The sequence below is a fragment of the Lactuca sativa genome, chromosome 3 (assembly GCF_002870075.4).
Source record: "Lactuca sativa cultivar Salinas chromosome 3, Lsat_Salinas_v11, whole genome shotgun sequence".
Lineage (NCBI taxonomy): Eukaryota > Viridiplantae > Streptophyta > Magnoliopsida > Asterales > Asteraceae > Lactuca > Lactuca sativa.
The window spans coordinates 101,916,517-101,937,641 of record NC_056625.2 but is presented as its reverse complement, the minus strand read 5'-3'; the positions used below and the strand labels follow the sequence as shown (position 1 = coordinate 101,937,641).

The 21,125-nt window shown below is 37.8% G+C and overlaps 2 protein-coding genes across 3 annotated transcripts; both read right to left on the bottom strand.

Moving 5' to 3' along the window:
• Positions 1 to 784: 784 nt before the first annotated feature.
• Positions 785 to 2,376, bottom strand: LOC111915440 (peroxidase 64). The gene is made up of 4 exons (XM_023911097.3): positions 2,117 to 2,376; positions 1,809 to 1,997; positions 1,549 to 1,711; positions 785 to 1,328 (listed from the first exon to the last, which is right to left on the bottom strand). Exons 1-4 carry the CDS (start codon positions 2,318 to 2,320, stop codon positions 937 to 939), a joined length of 948 nt encoding a protein of 315 aa, XP_023766865.1. The 5' UTR covers positions 2,321 to 2,376; the 3' UTR covers positions 785 to 936.
• A 1,393-nt stretch (positions 2,377 to 3,769) lies between these two features.
• On the bottom strand, positions 3,770 to 6,683 carry LOC111915459 (aspartyl protease family protein 1). Of its 2 annotated transcripts, XM_023911121.3 has the most exons (10): positions 6,235 to 6,683; positions 5,990 to 6,125; positions 5,614 to 5,849; positions 5,311 to 5,535; positions 5,090 to 5,225; positions 4,899 to 4,972; positions 4,539 to 4,638; positions 4,396 to 4,453; positions 4,201 to 4,272; positions 3,770 to 4,106 (listed from the first exon to the last, which is right to left on the bottom strand). In XM_023911121.3, the coding sequence occupies exons 1-10, from the start codon at positions 6,540 to 6,542 to the stop codon at positions 3,877 to 3,879; spliced, it is 1,575 nt and encodes a 524-aa protein (XP_023766889.1). In that variant the 5' UTR covers positions 6,543 to 6,683; the 3' UTR covers positions 3,770 to 3,876. The 2 variants fall into 2 exon arrangements, with proteins under 2 accessions (XP_023766889.1, XP_023766888.1); XM_023911120.3 differs by having other exon boundaries at positions 4,899 to 5,225.
• Positions 6,684 to 21,125: the final 14,442 nt, after the last annotated feature.

The window sequence follows — 21,125 nt, the reverse complement described above, 5'->3', positions numbered from 1 at the left end:
CGCCTCTAGCGGGGTCCAAGGGACAAAGCCCTGGCGGCCCTTATTTTTTTGCCTAATGACCCAATATTCACGTCCATTAAAAAGGAGCCATTTTCCCTATTAACTATTTTCTTCTTCATATGTAAGGAAGACAGGAAAGTAACTATTTTTCCCTATTAACTACTTCTTATTCTCTCTGCAATCCTGTCTCTCAAATCACAACAAAGCAATGTATATTTTGTGTTTTAGATTTGGAATAAGATTGCATTCCAAATCGATTTGTTCTTGGATTCCAAATTAGATTTCATAGTACCCCGGACAATATGGTCGAAATCACAGATTTTGGAAAGTGTTTTCCAAACACAATCCTTGAAAATCCATGTTATTTATTGTTATTTCAAAACACAAAATCTAACATTCAAAATCTATGATTTGAAAGGAATAACAATGTCATAATCTGTCAGGGACATGAGTTCCAAATTCGAAAAAACTTGAAAAGTTTGAAGGAAACGACTTTCATTGTTGGCAGAAGAAGATGCATTTTCTTCTCATCACTCTGAAAGTTGTTATGACACTAAAAATAGCATACATCTTTGTATTTGTAAATGTTATAAAAAGATGACACGGATTTACGTGATAGAAGTATGCAAGTCATAAATCCTTCGTTTTTTTAGATGACATTTGTTGACATACATTTTTGTATGTCATAAAATGGCATGTGTGTCAATTGTCATAGTTCATATGTACTCATTAGTCTTCCCTTGCTCAAATCTTATAAATTTAAAATCCACTGACAGATGTAATATTTCTGCTAGTATCAAAAACTTAAACATTATTATAACAAATTTAATACAACCATGTCATCTAAGACTTAAGAGCCATGGTGCATTGGGCTTCTCCTTTATCTTATAAACTTATCTCACCACACGAAAGTACATATAAATCTTCATATGCAATCTAGTTCACCACCTTACAGTTCTTTCTAACCTCCTGACCACCTGTAATACTACTCATCTTAATCATTGACTTTATAAACGCCTTTGTGAACGCATCTTTTGAGCTTGCAAACTTAGATGCCAAATTTTTAGTTTTAGGGAAATCAAGCAAAGCTTTGTCCGAAGAAAATAACGCCTTTTGCTGAAAGAGTAGTTTGTAGTATGTATTATCAAAACTTGTAGAAGAAGGATCCATTGGAACTCCTGCATTCTTTGCATTTTTAACTGGGCAAACACTTTTTAAACTTGCAGCAAATGAAGGCTGGAGTGAAGGGTCAATATCTGTTGTGGAGTTGAAGTTGTGGATTCTATTTTTAAATGATGAACAATGCGAGAAACCAAGAGTATGCCCACCTACATATATAACAAGTTACATGAACAAATAATATGTTATGTTAATGTGGATGCATATTTCGGTGAAAGTCTTTGACTTTGGCATATTTAAAATACCCTCAAATTAACAAAGAGTCGATGAAGAAATAATATATTGGATTGAAACTTTGTTATAATGGAAATGTTTCATTTATTTTGGGGTGAAAAAGGTACAAAAGGGCATATTCGGAATATAAGTTACCTGAAAGGGCAACTAGGTCTTCTAGGGATAGACCTCTTTGAGCGAAGCTTTTTTGAAGTTGAGATATGTTGAAGGTAGGAGCCGGAAGTTGTATAGTTTCACTAGCCTTTGATGTTCTTCCATCTTTTCTTCCTTTTGGCACATCCCAAGATGGTCCTCCAGACTGTTAATGAAATGTCCAAAATACCCTTTAATAATTATTACAACAGTTTCTTTATAATTAATATTGTCGACAATAAGAAGATTTATTCAATTCTTACAAGCACAACTGAATCTCTTGCTGCTAGAGCTAAGATATCAGCACACGAAACTATTCCTGGGCATGCGGATTCAACTGCTTTTTTAGCATTGTCGATTACGTAAAATGCATGCAAAGAAACATTAGGTGGGCCATCTTTTTCAGCGGTGTTTTTGCCCTTGGAATCCAGCAAAACAGAAGCGTCGCATCCCTTTTAGAAAGATTGAACAAAAATAGTTAATTAGTGATCAATTTAGTCATCAACACGATATAATAAGAATGTCAGAGAATTGAAATGAACTATCGATTCCCATGCATATATATATATACCCTTATGAAACAGTCGTGGAAGTGCATCCTTAGTAGTGCTGCAGGGACCTTTTTGTCATTTGATGCAGCATCACTCACAGCCTTTGTGACTAGTGATTCAACATTAGGACATGTTTTGGAATAGTAGTTTGAACTTAGTGAAGTTCCATGAGAGAAAAATGAGAGAATGAGTAGTGAGGCTAATAATGTAGTCATGAGAGCCATGTTATATGCTTGCCTTTATAAATCAACTCGTATGTAGTTTGTCACCTTTGAGATGATCTGCATGGACTTCATGGCATGTTATTTATAGAAAGATATTGGGGGTGGGGGGGGGGGGGGGGGGGGGGGGGGGGGGGGAGATATGATTGGGTGGTTCATGGTTGGTATGATAACTAACTGATAGTGCATGGCTGATATAGCTAGTGATATTGGAGTAAGTTTGAAGAATTAGTTAGAAGACAAGACTTTGTCTATTCATTGTTTTTACCTTTTAGGCATTTCACAACTTTTTTGGTGGATTGTTTACATCAATTAGAAGGGACTAATTTCCATTTAGATCTAATAGACTTAATTGATAAAATATATGATACAATGGTTACTTAAAAGGAAAAAATAGAACCTTAGCTAGACACCCCCATGTTTTAATATATGATTACAGTTTGAAATATACTTTTTGTTGATTCAATGTTTGATTAAACATTAACTTTAGGTGCAATACTTTTTGAGTTATTCACCGACCATATTTTGATTTCCTATATTACATCATAACCTACTTTTTTGGAAAATACAACACAATGACCAATTACCATACTAAAAAGGCTAGTAAAATCACGGATTTACTTTTTCAGATAACATTTAAACACGCAAAAATTAAATTTTACAGAAAAAAAAACCCTGCAAGGGATTTAAACATACAACCTTTGAGAGACAAAGGCCTTAACCATTTTGGCTAAAGGTAACTTTGTTTGTTTGTATTTGATACTTTAATATTTTACACAATCAATCGGAAAAAAACGATTTTCACTTTTTTTTAAACCACCGAACTATCAGACTTCTTAAGTTGAAGAAAGAGTATAACATCCGAGAGAGTAATTATGTTTATCATGTATCTTAAAGTAGGATGCTTTTAAAGCAATGAGTAGGTTAATTGTCAAAGATTTTTACTATTGTGTTAGTTTACTCTAAAGTCCAACAATAAAATTTATTATTTGAAGTCTCTTTTGACAAGTTGGATACATCTTTATCTTGAAAATCCAGAAAATTGACTAAGGCATGAAAGGTACAAGTATTGTTACACATGGTACAAGTTAGGATGCATGTTAGTTTGAGACCAAAGGTTCAAAGTTCATATGGGGTCATTTTTAGATACTTCAAAGCACAAAAATCTTAAAACGGGGCTAAAATGAAAAGCACAAAAGATTATTCCAGAACCCAAAACCCATGGGTTGACCCGTTGACTTGTCTTGACCCATGAGTTTAGAATCTTATCATGTGAATTGCAACCGTTGTTTTTCTTTGTTTATCACTAACGACTTGCATATCAATTTACCCTTCTACCCATGTCTTTTTTGTCATTTATAAACAAAATTTGCAAAACACTATAAAGAACTTATCAGCTTACTGTGTTTTAATAATGTATACACTAATCCAAACACTTTTTCCTTCTTACACTTTCTTTAATCTAACACTATCAACTATTCACAATCAAAGCTACAATCATACATAACTTTAGGCATATGGACACACAATCAACAAAAAAAAAAGTAAAACAATTTAATTCAAACAAAAGAATGAAGAAAAATAACTACAATGAAAGAATGAATGACAAGAGAGTGAAATAAATTACAAGTCAAAAAACAAAAATTTGCATGAAGAAATGATGCATTAGAGCTTCGAGCTCTTGTTCTATTATTCCCTTCACTTTCAAATCCAGCAGCAACAGCATGAGGAATAATCTCACTGTTTAATGGCTTTGATGAGTAAGCATTTGAGTTATCAATGTCATAACCTACAAAACAATTATGTTTCATTTTTAAAGAAAGTCAAGGTTTGACTTCCAATAATCATAATATGTGTAAAAAGTGGAAATGAAATTGACTTACAACTAGACTTCTTCCACCCAAGAACAAGTTTCTCTCTATCGAATACGATTCGGTAGCCGGTCATGAAGTTTTCTGTTTGCAAACAAATTAAACGTTATTTTTTATCAGCTATCAGCTAGTTTTTCAGTTAGTCTGATAAATATATGATTAAAAGGTATTTTCCAACAAAATGGATAGAAGAAAGAGAAGACTTACGTCCAATGATGCTCATTTCTTCATTCTTGATAATAGCTAGACAATATATAACTTCCAGCTACAACATAATAATATAAGAAAGATTAGGTTTTTTTGTTTTTGTTTCAAGAAATTGAAATGAAGTGGCAAGATGGGAATTTTACATGAGTTGGGAGGACAATTACGGGATTGTAGATAAAAAATTGACCTTCGCCTTTCATGGTCAAAGTAACATCCGGGAGTAGACTAGTGTTTGCATTAGGACTAGATATAACAAAGACAAAGGCACGATAACATAATTAGAAAAGGGTTTATATGAAATATTAAAAGTAAAAATAGCAACGTGCTTTTACTTTCATTTATTTGTTTAATAAAAAAGAAATGAAAGTATGATGCTATATTTCACAAATAAAAGAAAGTAGGTTTCTATTTCTCACATTTGGCCTTTGGAAAATGGTTACTTGGTTATGTAAAAACAAAACAAGAAAGAAAGATTAAGAAAGAAAAAGGACAAGAAAGTAGACCTCATAGCATAGCAATATTCAAAAGGGATCTTTTTATCGGTTAGCCTTCGTGAATCTTTAGTTTGTGCGTGAAACTGCAAAACAAAAAGATGTTCCCACATATAAACATAAATTGATGCCTCAATATATGATGATTTCATGCATACCCATGTAATAAAGATTATAAAGTTTTGATCTTTTTTCATTCTTACCATTTTGGTCAACCTTGTGTAATGAGGGTCAACAAGATATGTGAAGGAGGTGCCCGAATCAAAAAGGGCAGTGAAACTTGAGTTTATAAGAGATTCACCAACACGAAGTTGTGTTGCTGTGATTGTATATGTTGGGCTGCAAATTGTGAATTTTATAAATAAAAGATCAAAAAGTTTAGAATCAAAACACGAAAATTTACCATTTACCAAATACCACTTACTTTGATGCATCAAAATTAAACGGTGTTTCTTGTTGATGAATGCTACCTTTATCACCAAAACTAATCCTACCACTTCCATCATGTGCAAAACACATGGAAAAAGAATTTGCAATGTAACCTTCTCTTGCTAACAAACTAGGAACTGATATTTTCTCCATTCCAAGCCCAAATAGACCATTTGGAGCTGCAATGTGTAGAAATGAACCACTTTGAACTTGTCCACATCTGTAATTTTCAAATATAAATCAAACATGTATGTATGTATACATAATGTGGAAATGAGTTTTATTGAATTGAATTTACCCGAAAGTGATAAATGCATTGACAATTTGTCCATGAATGTCATCTGTTTCTAGGTGAAGGAAATCCTCCATCAAGATTCCAGAAGTTGAAGTTTGAGAGGAGATGTAAGAAGATGAATAAGGGCAAGTGCTGAGTGTTCCACTACCAGGACAGCTGGCAGTGCACATTCTGTGGTTGCAAGTAACTTTTTTGCTAGTTGATGATTCCTTTGGGTTGTATATGCTCATGTTAAATTTCTATAAGATCATATAAAAATCTCATTAATATTTGGGGTTTTGTTAGATCAAATTGTTTACCTATGAGAAAAAGTTTAACCTTTCATGAAAACAACTTGACTTGATTTGATTATGAGATGATAGAAATATAGATAACATACAGAGCTATAAGGTGTGTTATCAATGGAGGCACATCTGCTGCACTCACATGGCACCCAAAATAGATCACTTCCGGTATCAAGCGCCACCAAAAACTTCTGGCCTGGCGTCCCTAGAGAAACCGTTGTGTAATGCAAACTAATTGGACATTAAAAAAATCCGCATTTGAGATGATAAACAAGAATAAAAAACCCTAATCAGGAACTCGAGACAAGCAATAAGGATAATGAGTTGGCAAAATACATACTATCCCAACGATTTGATGCGTAAACTGGAATTCCCATCTACGAAAGTGAGCTGTTGTTCGCCGGAATCTGAAAGTCCCCGGCCTCGGAATACCCTGTCGTGGTCGGCCAACTGAGAATAGAACTCGACGCTACCTTTGGAAGGGAAATCGGTAGTGGAGAGTTTGTTAATGCTTTCCGACCACTTTCGCACCGGCTCCGAGAACCGGTGGTGCATTTTTAAGGTGAAGACGCTTGCATAGCAGTGTTTGATGAAATTATTTCCCCAAATTGAAAGAAAGGTGATGAAGAAGACGAAAAAGGATTGCATTTCTACTTGTTTTCAGGTGGGAGTTGTCATTTAGTTGAATGAAAAATTGGGGATTTGTTAAGATCTGTAAATCGGAGGTTGAGGAAAGGAGAATCGGTGGGGTAGTGACGGTTGAAGCGAAAGTTTGTGTTCTAGTTTTGGTCGGCGATGACGAATATATTTCTATTTTAATTTTAGGATAAAGGGTTAAATAGTAATTTATGAAACAACATTTTATATTTTTCTAATGTGAAATTAAATATCCATTTATTTTTCTTTTTAATTATCTTTTTACCTATTTTGCGATGTTTTTCTACCTATTTGCAATATTTTCCTTCCATAACTGCAATATCAAAATGGTTTATTTTTATTGCTAGTCTCAAGGTTATGATAGTTGTGTTATGGTGGTAACCAAATGAATTCGTAAGAAAATCTTTTGGAGTGGTACAAATTGTGAAAATTAAGGAAATGAGGATTGGGATGATATGGACATGTCCAAAGAAGACTATTATCAACGGTGGTAACAAATATGGATTCTATGATGATTGATGGCAAGAGAAATAGATGATGTCATAAACAAAAATGGGAGGATAATGTGAGCATAGACATGAATGAGCTTTCTCTTCATATGATATGGCCTCAAATAGGATGGTGTAGAGGCTAAATATTAGGATAGATGATAGTATGACACCCTTATATGGTTTGTCTTCTGATCTATAGAGTTAGTACATGTTTCTTGCTCATATGCCTATATTATGATTTATTTATGTTTATGTTTTACTGTTTACTTTGACTTACTATTTCATTGTTGGTCTCGTTTGCATATTTTCTGATCTATATGATTGTACTATGATTTACCCATGTTTATGTAATACTACTCACTCCGCGCGACTTGCATTCTCTTTGCTTACCACATTTTCAGGTTAATGAATCTAAATATGTCAAAGGTCAGGACATCTTTGTGACACAATCCTTGTATCCATGATGGAGACACGATTATCGACATCTTACTTTCGCTATCCCATTCTAAATATATGATTTGTAGGGTTTCTTTTATTTTCCCTTTGAAAACCTAGATGAGTTCCATTCTATCCATGATGGAGACACGACTATAGACATCTTACTTTCGTTATCCCATTCTAATATATGATTTGTAGGGTTTCTTTTATTTTCCCTTTGGAAACTTAGATGGGTCATCTTCGTACTACATTATCTAGATGTGATACGTCTGTTGAACCTACAACCAAAATAAGGGAATTCACAACCCTCCAAATTAGTTGTTACTCATTTCCTTTATCCGATCTTCGATACGATAGATGCAAAATACTTAGAGGCAAGAACAATAATCGACTTGTGTTAATTAATATGTTGATGGCTTAATTCATTTATGTAACATCAAAAAGTTGGATGTTTAGAAAGTACAAAAAATGGAAATAAGTAGGGAAAATACAAGAATTTGTGTTAAGGGAAAATTGGTTATTTTACATGACAAGTATGGGAGATAATAGTAAATGTGACCATCACATGAACTTATAAGATTTTTATATAGTTTTGGTACAAGTGGATAATACAGTGAAAGAAAATGGAAGAAAATATGAAGTTATAATTTTACATAAAATGATAGAAGGTGTCAACTGTAACGACCTAAATTTTCTAACATATAGTCTAAGGGAATTATCAAAATTTTAATCTACAATGCAGGATTCTACAAAATTTAAAACACTTTAAATCTCAGGTTTAATCATGGGTTTACAATAAAATCTATACATAAAAATGAACAACAAGGAACTACAACAAATGGCAAGCTATTATCTACTTCTTTTCCTTGTGCTCATGTCGTCTCTTTTGGTACCACGGATGCTGCTGCAACTTGCAAAACATAAATCTCTACTACATCAAACACTATGTCTGGTGAGTTATTCTTTCTGTCTTTTCTTATCTTTCTCTTCATTCTCTTTCTCATACTCTGACATCTAAGCTCTTTTTTTTAATAGCATCCACCGCTATTCTTCTCATTCATCTATCTCATCTATCTTTATTCTCTAATCTTTCTTATCTCGTCTACCTCTTTCTTTGTCATCTACTATATTGCCCATACTCTACTCTTAGCCTCTTCTCAGACTCTTCACATACTCGACTCATACTTTATCTATGTCTTTTCTCTACTCTGTCTCTTCTCTGCTCTATCTCTTCCCTGTTTTGTTTTTCTGCTCTGCTCTGTCTCTTCCCTGTGTTTGTTTTTCTTCTTTGCTATGTTCTCTTCTTTGCTATGTTCTCTTCTCTACCCTGTCTCTTATAGGCTCTAACTATTCTCTAATTTCTCAACATGTTCTCATTTAGGCCCTACAGTCCCATCTCATATTATACTCTAAGGGAACAACATCCCACTAACATTATTGGGCACACTCTTCAGATCTTACTTCTCTCTCTTATGATTCCTCATGGATCCTTAATCTTTCTTCTTCTCTTGAATCCCTTATGGAATCCTTACTTTTAATCCCTTATGGGATATCTCTAATTTATTACAAATAACTCTTTTATCTAGTTCTTTGCAATGAGCCTTTTCTTTATCTTCCTTGATCATACACAATTTGGATTCCTACAGGAACCATCTATCTACATTCCCAAAGGTAATAATCATCTATTTCCCTGCAGGGACATAACTCATTCACGAAGGTATCATACTCTTGTCTCTATAAGAACCATCTATCTACCTTCGCATTGTCCCGGTCATCTGAAGTACCTAAAGCATAAAATTGAAATTGTAATCACAAAGATTAGTGAGTTCTCCCAAAGTACCGCCACACAAACATATAACATATACAATCATGCATGTTGTGTCCAATCAGTCATCGGACTGGAATGCCCCGACCCAATCAATCATCAGACTAGAATGCCCAAGTCCAATCAGTTGTCGGACTGGAATGACAATATGCAACAGGTCCAATCAGTCATCAGACTGGAATACCCTCGGGTCCACAACTATCGGGTTAGATTACCCCCGGTCTATTGGCCCATGCACGTAGTAGTAAAGCCTTAACCCAAAACCGTACTGCGTCAACATATAAAACATATAAGCATATAGCCACTCAACAGACAAACAAGAATATCTACAAATCATTACCACATAACATCATCCTATATACCAGGATACAGATCTAACAAATCACTACAGCATATCAACATCTTATATACCAGGATACATAACCAAGTGGGCCGACATCAGTGCCTTCGACCCATAGTACAGTAAGGAAAACTCACCTCTCAGTCTAAAAATATAGTTGAACACATCACAACTCCGCACACCAATTCTACTGGTCACCTATACAACAAACAGTGACCTTATCTCAAAATATTGTCCAAAATACCTAAAATACCCATAATTCATACTTGGTCAAAACCTTTGTAACATCCCCCTCTGGCAAGTATCACAATATTGTCCGCTTTGGGCCACTCGGCACGAGGACTTCCAAGGGGGTCACCCATCTTGGTACTACTCCCGCCTGAGCACGCTTAACTGCAAAGTTCTTATGGGATCCACTGCCCTCGCGGCTTTAAAACGCGTTGTTATAGGGAAGGTATCCACACCCCTTATAAGGAATGCTTAGTTCTCCTTCCCAGCCGATGTGGGATCAGATCTAACCCACTTTCACCCCCCATTATAGGGTTCGACGTCCTCGTCGAACACATCGACCCGTGCCCTGGCTCTGATACCATTTGTAACATCCCCCTCTGGCACGTATCACAATATTGTTTGCTTTGTGCCACTCGGCATGAGGACTTCCCAGGGGGTCACCCATCTTGGTACTACTCCCGCCCGAGCACGCTTAACTGCAGAGTTCTTATGGGATCTGCTGCCCTCACGGCTTTAAAACGCATTGCTATATGGAAGGTATCCACACCCCTTATAAGGAATGTTTAGTTCTCCTTCTCAGCCGATGTGGGATCAGATCTAACCCACTTTACTTGTAACGTCCCAAAATTCAAGACTAAAAATTTCTTTTAATAAAATATTACTTAAAGTAAAATCATCATTTCAAAACATAAACAGAGTATTAGTTTTCAAAACACATGTTCATTATCAGAGTAAAACATTCCCAGGCTGACTAATCTATGGTGTGTGCCATGCGATCATCCCGAGCTCCATCATCCGCTACCGGAAGCACCTGAAACCAAAACTGAAAACCATAAGCACGAAGTTTAGTGAGTTCCCCAGATACCACATACCATACAAACCATTCATAGCCAAGAACCATACATAACCGACTTATCCATAATCAAGTAAGGTGCTATGTGCCAAACATAGTCTTGTCATTATGCCACGGGCCGCGCATGGTCTTCCTGGTCAAGCCTGGGCTGCTCCCTGGGTCTTACAGACAAGTGCCAAGGGCCACCCCTGGTCTTACAGACATGTGCCAAGGGCCACCCCCTATTCTTTTATGCAAGTATCACAAAGACAACCGTACATACTACTCTACTTAGCTAAACAACATACAATGTGCCAGAAGCCACCTCCTGGTCTTTCATATATAATAGCATACAATGCGCCAGGAGCCACCTCCTGGTCTTTCATACATATTGCCTAGGGCTAACCCCCGGGTCTTCTTATCATCCATAATAACATACTGTGTGCCAAGAGCCACCCCCTGGTCTTTCATGCATATTGCCTATGGCTAACCCCCGGGTCTTCCTATCACCCATAATAACATACAGTGTGCCAGGAGCCACCCCCTGGTCTTTCATGCATATTTTGAATAGGTCGGCATTGGTGCCTTAGACCCATACAAACAGTGAGGAGACTCACCTCGCACTGCTGAACTTTGCTGATAATCCTCTGGCTGCTGACCGACAGCTCTCTGAACTCCTGCTCCACTAGTTCCCCGAGCTACCAATATCAATGCAACACTTAGTCTAACTATCCCCCGAAAGTCAACTAAGTCAACTCTGGTCAAGGTCAAAGTCATGGTCAAAGTCAACCTTCCAGGTCAACCCTACTCGCCGAGTCACCCTATTGACTCGCCGAGTTCATATGTTCAGAGTCCTTCCACTCGCGACTCTACTCGCCGAGTCTACCGATTTCCGAGTCGTGACCTGTCCAACTCTCTGAGTCTCCATTCGACTCACTGATTCGAGTCTCAACTCGAAGGGTTTGGGGTTTCGCGAACAGACTCGCCGAGTCCAAGACAATCTTCATCCAGCTCACCGAGTTGTTCTTCCAACTCGCCGAGTTCATGCCCAACTTCATCCGACTCGACGAGCTGTTCATCCCACTCGTCGAGTTCCTCCTCATCTTCAAGCTACTCGCCGAGTCCACTCAAAGGACTCGCCGAGTCCATCCGGTCCTTCATACATGCAGAGGATTTTTGAGTCATGCAGGGACTCAAATCTGTAGATCTACCCTTCCCAAGCCTATTCCTCACGTAAAGTTGCAAACTTTACGTGTAGAGAAAGAGATCTAAGCAAAATACACCATAAACTAGGGTTTAAGGCCAAGGGGCTTCAACATTGACTCAAGGGCTGATACTTTATGCTTCTCTAGTCCATAACACACTTGGATCTGAAGTAGCAATTCCAGATCCGGCTTCTAACTCAAATGGGTGACAAACCATGGCTTAAAAGCCCCAAATCTCACAACCATGGAAGATCTAAAGGAGAGAGACGACTTATTACCTTCAATATCTCAGAAAGGCTCCACAAACTCCAGATCTGAAGCCAATCCTTGAAGCTTCACTGATTCCCCTCTTTCTTCTTCCTTTAATTCACCCAAAAGTGGCTTGGAAGCTTGAATGCACAACAATGGAGGCTTAGGGTTCGCTTTCTGAATGAGGGAGGTTCTAAGGAACCCTAATGGAGAGAATAAGGAGCTTAAATAGCGCCCAAAGTCCCGGATTTAGGGTTTTCCTCGCACAGACCAGACTCGTCGAGTCCACTTGGCCGACTCGCCGAGTCGGTCACTTGCACCTCGACCCGGATCCCGCTCGGACTCACCGAGTCGCCCCTAAAAATTAGGGTTTTCTTTCCTTTCTTGGCCTTCAAAACTTTGGGTGTTACAACCTTGGTCAAAGGTCAAAGTCAACAAGTCAAGAAGTCAAACTTCAGGTTGAGTACGCCCAACGTACTCAACTTGTACGCATGGCGTACTCACCATCCAGAAATGGGACTCCATACGACTACGCGCATCATACTTAAAAGTACTCCCAACGTACTCGGTCAGATGACACTTTTCCATTAAGTGATTATTCTCTTAATTCCTTTCATCCAACACTCGGATCTAGACCCATAACATCATTCTAAGTCATAAAGTTCCCACCTTTATGACTGTCCATATCTAGAAAAGGTCCAAAAGCCAAAACCATAACTTATTAATCCATTAAGGCATCATAACTCGTGGATAAAAGGGATAGAAGGACCAAGATCACATATTTATGGTTCCTAATAGCTCCATAATGGATAAATTTTCCAACTTTATACATTAGAATGGTCCAAACAACCAAGATCTAGTTTTTAAGTATCAAAGGGGCCAAAAGTGGATCTTTTCAACTTAATCCATTAAGTCCAAGTCTCCATCATTTAGATTTGAATCAATATGATGTTTAGATGGATAAAGTTTCCAAATTTATCTATAACAAGGTCACAAACTTTCAAGATCTAAACTTTATGCACTTAAACTGACCAAAAGCTCATAACACTCAAAACTAGCTAGATCTAACAAATACATCATCAAGATTCAAACTTTATACCTCCAAAAGAAAGATTAAGGTGAACAAGGTCTGGATCTACAAGGTCCAATGCAACCAAAAACTTCTCCAATGAGCTCCTTCTTCTCCAAGATGCACCAAGAACACTCCAAAACACTTAAAAACACCTTCTTTTTGCTCACAAGGCTCAAACTAGGGTTAGGGTTTCAAGGAAGGACGTTGAAGGGGTGGAGATTGAGAATGGAAAGGTTTTGGGGGAGTTAAGGATCTTAAATTGGTCTCAAAACCCTAAAACTAGTGTTTGGGGTCTGATCGCTTATGCCCAGAGTAATCTCGGTTGATCCCCCGCGATCCTCCTTGCCTAGTACGCCCAACGTACACACCGTACGACCAACATACGCGGCTTAACAAAAAACCCTCCTAATTTCAAACGGTCGTAACTATTGGGTTTTATGTACTATAACACTCATATGGTGCACATACAACCCTAATGCTTTGGATCTAAGTTTTCTCTAGTTATACATGCAACAAAAATTATCCAAAGCATGAAACCTATAACTAGCATACAACTTTGATACTTGAAACATAAAAAACTAGTTAGAATAATAACTCTTAGTTGTAACTTGTAGAATTTCGCCTTTCAAGAGCTTAGCATCTCAAGTGTGATACATCAAATGGTTCACAAACACCGTGAACATTTGGAGGATTGTGCGAAATAAGTTATGAAGCATCAAAATCGACTAGGGTTTCACCATGGAATCATTAGCCAACTTTAGGTGCATTAGGGTTACATTTATAGTGTTGAATTCCTAGAGTTTCAACTTGTAAACCCTAATCCACTTCCTTGGACCTTTAATCCAATAATCTACATGATAAGCCCTTTGGATTAAATCTTCATGGACTCCACAACGATTTAGTCCACATAATCAACATGGATCATTAGCCCAAACTATAAGTATCACCGATTTACTTAATCAGTCCCCATTAGTTTAATAAGTCTCTTTTGATCACTAAATTAATTCTCGATTAATACCAATTAAATAATATGATTCCTCAATTAATATATTATACTTATAATATATTAATAAATCACAAATAATCTCTTTCTCAAATATTCATCCTATCAAATTGTTCTGGTGAAGACAACCCAAAATGGATCAAGCTACTATCGGGTCCAGTACATATCAATTATAGTTATGAGCTTATACACCTAATCGAACAGTCTCCCACTTGGATAAGTCTAATAACTATTATTGCAAGTACGACTCCAAAATCTGATTAGAAATCGTAGCTCTCAAAAGCCACTGTGAACTCTGATCAATAATACGTCCATTAGATAAGGGATCATATATTCCTCCATTCTAGATATTGTATGGACATGGGACGTGGATTATGATCATTCTCTCTATCCATGTGTTGTTTCCCAATTTCCAATTTATGACGACAACCTAATTGAATAAATCAAATCAGTCCAGCCTTGGCCAAGCGCTTAGGGTGTCATCACTAAATCATCGAGGGGCCCAGCGATATCGCTTCTATCCCTATTATGGTAAAAGGAACGGATAAACTTCGACTCGTATGCTTGCTATATTTACTCATCAAATTACACACAACAATATGTTTTATAACACTAAGTTACTGGTGCATTTACATATCATCAATGTGCAACCAACTTGTAAACTGCAACTATATGTCTTTGTTTCAAGAATATAAGATATTATCGTCTCACAATCACTCATGATGAAATCCATGAAGTGATTCAGATGAGCGTGGGTTAAATCCAATACTCAAATCTTATTACAGGAGTACTCATGACCACTGCAGCAAACTTTGCTATGTCTAAACACTTTATACAATCTACAGTCGGATTCATGACAGTCTTGCCTCAATACCTACTTCCAAAGTATGATCGATCGTGAATGGTTTAAGTAATCTTATTATTCGGGAAGTCAAAACATGCGAAGTGAAACACAAGAATAATCGAATCCAATATGGTCTCCAAACTTTTGAATACAAATAAAACACCTTTTATTTAATCACCATATTGATTACACATTATTCATTGTACAATGTTTCGATTAATCAACTAAATACTTGAATTAAAACAATAGTTATACCATGCTCCAAGCATGCACACTATGTTTTCCTATGGTCCTTTCTTTGTGAAATAGACACATTCACAATTCCAAATCTTTATCATACGTGTAAGATTCTATACTATTATGCAATGATTCCTTTTGTAATATTGAGGTACAAAAGTCACAAAGACTTTGCCAATGATATTACAAAGTATTCCTTTGGAGATTATTACAAGAACAATTCCATGAAAGCGAAGTCTCAAATTCAAAGTACATTCCTTTGAACATCCTTCTTGCATAAAAGTTTCTAACTTTCACATAGATTCTTAATATTCATCTCCCATTATGGAAACATTTCCATATATGTCATATGACCACTCATATTAATAGAATCATGTCTATTCATAATAATGTCAATACAGTCCATCCATTACTATACTTCCAACTACAAGCGATCAATCTTTAGCGAACTTCAGATTGTCCTTGACAGTTGTTTAATAGCTTTATTCATATCTGGTTCTAGTCTTCTTAATTCCCTAGGCATTTGAAAATTAGAAAATGTGAATATTATAGCATATGCAATTGATCTTATACCCGAAGCATATGGAATATAATTCATAATGTCTTACATAAAGACATGATACTTGACCAGTCTTTTGCTATAATATTTCCATATATATAATTTCCAATGTTGAAACATTTTCAGCGTGACATTCATATATGACTATGACTAAGTTTAATTTCAATCTAAACTTTTAGATTCGAAATGAAGTATAAGTATCCTCTCCCTTATAGCAAAACAACTTTTCAAATTCTGCAACTTTGCAAAATTCTTAACCTTTGTTTCCTATAACCAGTATTGCTAACTTGCAACACTTCACATAATAATCATGCTCCCACTATCATGCTAATTATATTCCTACTATCATAAAACTTATGCTCCCACTAGCTTTGACATGTATCCAGAAATCACTTGGACTTCTAGAAATCAATACTTATTGACTTTCATACCAAAGTTCAGATTTCTGATACGAGATGCTTTGATAAGCCTTTATATAAGCTTATACACCTTTTATTAGAAAGCTCATGTGTGTCTAAACTATTTCAGAACTTACAGCAGTAAGTCCCGAATGTTCAAACTATTTACCATTTCTCATACTTCGAACTATGAAGAAGGATGTTGTAATCATAATCGAATTTGAGAACGCAATTAACACAACTGCTATCTCCTTTAAAATCTACTTACTGAAAGCATTTCCTCACAATCATTTTGATGAATTGAAAAGAGACCTTATGTCACTTATATTTTATGGTGTATGTGTTTCTATTCATGTGAAACTGTCATTTCCAACCATTATCATTAGATAAGGTCTATGGCAGATTCAAACTCATATGGACTGAACTTGTTCAATCTTAATTTCTTTCCACTTGGCAGCACAAGGGCCTACCATGTCTTCTAAGTTGTATAACAACTCACCTATACTGGTCAATGAACTTTCACTGATCAAGGCGCTTTGCCTTATGCAAACAATTGAGAACTCATAAAACTCACATGCATAGTCAACTTTAACTGGAGTGGGCACAGAAACACGAATATGTCAACACGATAGGTTATGAACCTCAAGTCGTGTGCTAGTAATAAACAATAGGTTTATTCTTGATTAGTTCTTGAAGCTATTCAACATCTTTTAAGACTCCCACTGACCTCTTGACATATATGACTCTCTGTCAAGAAACATTCCTTGACAAACTAATATCCAAGAGTTAGTGTGGATTCTTATTAAGGAAAAACACTTCATACAATTGGTCTTAGTCGGTCTTTGTTTTATCCAAAACATCACAACTACCAATTTTGAAATATGCAAGAATTAGAAAACATTTCTATCCCATATTTCATGATGTGTTATAAACCTTCTTAAGATATGTCACTCAAGTTGCAATCTTGGAGTATGACTCTAAGACTTGATTTTGGAACGAAGTAGGACTCACCTTAATTGATTTAACCTTTTCAACAATTCCTGATTCCTCTTCTTAGCCATACAAGTGTACTAAGGTGTCCTTAGAGGATCAATTGTGATATGGTTTCATAATCATTAAGATAATCATAAAACACGATACTAGAGTACTCTCCTATAACACCCATAAAATTCAAGCCAATTTAAAACTATTCAAAACATTTAAAACTAACAATTATTACAAATTTGTTTTCAAAATGTATACTATCAGAGTTTTCCGCAGAAACATAAATAAATCATGAGGAGCTATACGATATGCCTTCGCTTACCACGATCCTATGATGTACCTGAAACAATAAACTGAAACTGTAAGCCCAAAAGCTTAGTGAGTTCCCCCAAAATACCGATACACTGCACATAATACATATACAATTAACAGCATAAACTGGGTCCATAGCTTTACAGATTGGATTACCCCTGGGCCCACAGTGTGAGTATGGATTGCCTTCCGGGGCCACAACTCACATCTGGATTGCCACCGAGCCCACTGTACGAGTCTCCCTTAGCTCGTATCTGGAATTCTCTCGGGTTTGTTGGTTACCGCACGGAGCAGTATCACCTCAACACATCCCACATAATATGTCGACATATAGCACAACTGATGCACATACAGATAATCACATAATACTACAGGTAGTCCTACAGATCTACCTAACTGGCGTAGCAACTAGCATACAATACTAACTCATACTCATCATACTACCAACTGCTAGGGTATCATATCCACTGGGCATACAGACTGTCAGATAATAACACAGGTAGTCCTGTAGATCTACCAACTGGCATAGCAACTAGCATACAAACTAACTTATACTCAATCATGATACTACTGCTAGGATAACATATCCTATGGGTCGGTCTTGGTGCCTTAGACCCCTTAGTATAGTGAGATAACTCACCTCGCAAGTAGTGCTGAAGTACTGCAAATCTCGGACTGCTGTCTTACCGGAAATCTCACACTATCACACAATAAATGCTAAGTTAATACCCATCATGACCTTCTTGACTAAATGTCCCCACCATGCTCATGAATTCCCCAGAATGTCCCAGAAGTACAATAGTCAAAGCCAACTATCAAGGTCAACAGTCCATGTTGACCTCAACTCGCCGAGTCACTTGAGTGACTCGCCGAGTTTCTAGTGTCAGTGGCCGTAAACTCCTCGGCCAACTCGTTGAGTTTTCCCCTTACAACTCGCCGCATTCATACGTGTCCAAAGGTTGGGAAAACCCTAGCCGACTCGCCGAGTCACTCATCTGACTCGTCGAGCCCACGTCAATGTTCATCGGACTCGCCGAGTGGACTATGCGACTCGCCGAGTCCCTACAGTCCTTCATCCATACAGAGGCTTTTTAAGCCATGCTAAGGCTCCAAAATACAGATCCAGCATCCCAAGGCATGTTTATCACGTAAAGTTGCAAACTTTACGTGCATGCAAAGCTCTAAAGTCTAAAAATGACAAAACCAAGCTTGTAAAGAAGTCTCACACTTGAGGGAAGGCTCATACTTGCCAACGTTGATAACTTTATGGATCTAGAGGCCAAAGGGAGTCCAGATCTGAAGTTGCAACTTCAGATCTTGGCTCAAACATAAGAAACCTTTCCTAAAACCCACCCAAAAGATATTTAAGATGAAATCGGCCAAGGTAATAGCCCAATACCTTCAAGAGGGTGTCAACTGAAGTAGATCTTTGCTTCCCACGAGTTCCTTGCTTCAATTTACTTGTTTCCCCAAGTGTTTCTTCACCAAGATCCCTATTCTAAGCTTTAACACACCAAAGAAACACACACACACACGATTTAGTGTTTAAGGGTGCCAAGGAGTTGTAAAGGGGAGGTTGGGGGAGGCCAATGATCCTTTAAATGGGGTGCAAAACCCCAGAATTTAGGGTTTCATCTGTCAGCTCCTACTCGTCGAGTCCCTTCTTGGACTCGGCGAGTAGGTCACTTAAACTCGTGGACCAACCCGCTGCTACTTGACGAGTAGGGCAACCAACTCGTCGAGTAGACCTTGAATTCAAGAAAATACTTACATAAAATCAATACCTGAGAATCGGGGCGTAACAATTCTCCCCCACTTGAACTAGACTTCGTCCTCGAAGTCTGCCACGACGAACAACTCCAGATAGTGCTCCCGCATCTCTGCCTCTGGCTCCCATGTCCACTCGGACTCCCTCCGATGCTCCCACTATATCTTCACCAAAGGAATCTCCTTGTTCCGTAGAAATTTCATTTTCCTCTCCAGTATGGCCACAGGTCTCTCCACGTAATTCAGGCGCTCATCGACCTGAATATCATCCAACGACACCACTGCCTCCTGATCCAAAATGCACTTTCATAACTGCAAAACCTGGAAAGTGCTGTGGAACCGACTAAGCTCTTCCGGTATCTCTAGCCTGTATGCCACCTTGCCAACCCTGGCAATGATCTTGAACGGCCCAACGTAATGGGGACCCAATTTTCCCCTCTTCCTGAAGTGGATCACACCCTTCAAGGGTGAGACCTTCAGGAGTACCATATCACCCATCTGAAACTCTAACTCAGATCAGCGTCTGTCGGCGTATGTAACATCCATAGATTTTACACCAATTTAAAACTTTTTCAACCATAAATGAAATTCAAATAGAATTGTTTACGAAAACTTTTTCAAATAAATATCCATCAGAGTGTCCCAAAATCATAACATAAGGATGAGGAGCGGTACGGTCATGCCTTCGCCTTTCCATGATCTCTTGAAGTAGCTGAAACAATAAACTGAAAACTATAAGCCTGAGGGCTTAGTGAGCTACCCCTAAAATACCAATACCACACTGACAAAACCATATCAGTAACAATGTATCAATCAATCAGCATACATACTAGCCATCAGCCTGACTTGACTGCCCAACTGGGCCTAAAGTCTATCTGAATCTATCTCGAGCCTTCAGCATGACTGGTCTGCCTCGTGGGCCTGCAGTCTCCCCGGACCGCTCATAGGGTATGTTGGCCTTCAGCACAAAACAGGACCGCCTCAACCCATCCAGCAAACAAATAACCATGTGCGCATAACTATCACATACTGGCATATACAACATCAAACATATATATCACACTGATCATCAATCATAGAATTTTCTCGTAACTAACATACCAACCTAGCAGGTCACTAACATACTAATCCTTACGGATCATAATAGCATAACATACTGTCTACCCTAATTCCGATCTAACAGATCATAACCACATGTAGCATACCATAACATCAACAACTAAAGGGTCGGCCTTGGTGCCATAGACCCTATCGATATAGTGAGGATAACTCACCTTGCAAATGTCGACTCGGAAGATACACTCCAACCCTTGGATCACCCGACACCGGCTCCACCACCTATGATCATAGTACAATATACTCATAAGTCCTTAACCTTATAAGGTACCCCATAACCCACTAGTCAACCCCTGATCAAGGTCAAAGTCCTCAGTTAAGGTCAACTGTCCATGTTGACCTCGACTCGCCGCGTACCCTCGGCTACTCGTAGAGTTCCCTGAAGTACATTCCAACTCGGAGAGTCATCGGAGTGAATCGTCAAGTTCCTTCGATTCTCGATCAAACTTTAAGGCCACCCGTCGAGTTCCCTCCTTGTAACTCAAAGGATACACACTCATACATATCCAAGAGAAAGCTCATTCGACTCGCGGAGTTGTTCTTCAACTCGTCGAGTCTTATAACGATCTTCATCGGACTCGCCGAGTTGTTCATCCAACTCGTCGAGTTCACGGCCATCTTCATGTGACTCGCCGGGTTAACTTTGCGACTTGTTGAGTCCATTCAGTCCT

Bases quoted from the DNA above. Each gene is read 5' to 3' on its own strand.
- LOC111915440 (XM_023911097.3), bottom strand. From the start codon at position 2,320: ATGGCTCTCATGACTACATTATTAGCCTCACTACTCATTCTCTCATTT. The intron at 1,712-1,808 runs GTAAGAATTGAA...TTTCATTAACAG, and splicing joins CAAGAGATTCAGTTGTGCTT to TCTGGAGGACCATCTTGGGA. The intron at 1,329-1,548 runs GTAACTTATATT...TTATATATGTAG, and splicing joins AGACCTAGTTGCCCTTTCAG to GTGGGCATACTCTTGGTTTC.
- LOC111915459 (XM_023911120.3), bottom strand. From the start codon at position 6,542: ATGCAATCCTTTTTCGTCTTCTTCATCACCTTTCTTTCAATTTGGGGA. The intron at 5,536-5,613 runs GTAAATTCAATT...TGAAAATTACAG, and splicing joins AATGCATTTATCACTTTCGG to ATGTGGACAAGTTCAAAGTG. The intron at 4,639-4,898 runs GTCTACTTTCTT...TGTTATATCTAG, and splicing joins GAATATTGCTATGCTATGAG to TCCTAATGCAAACACTAGTC.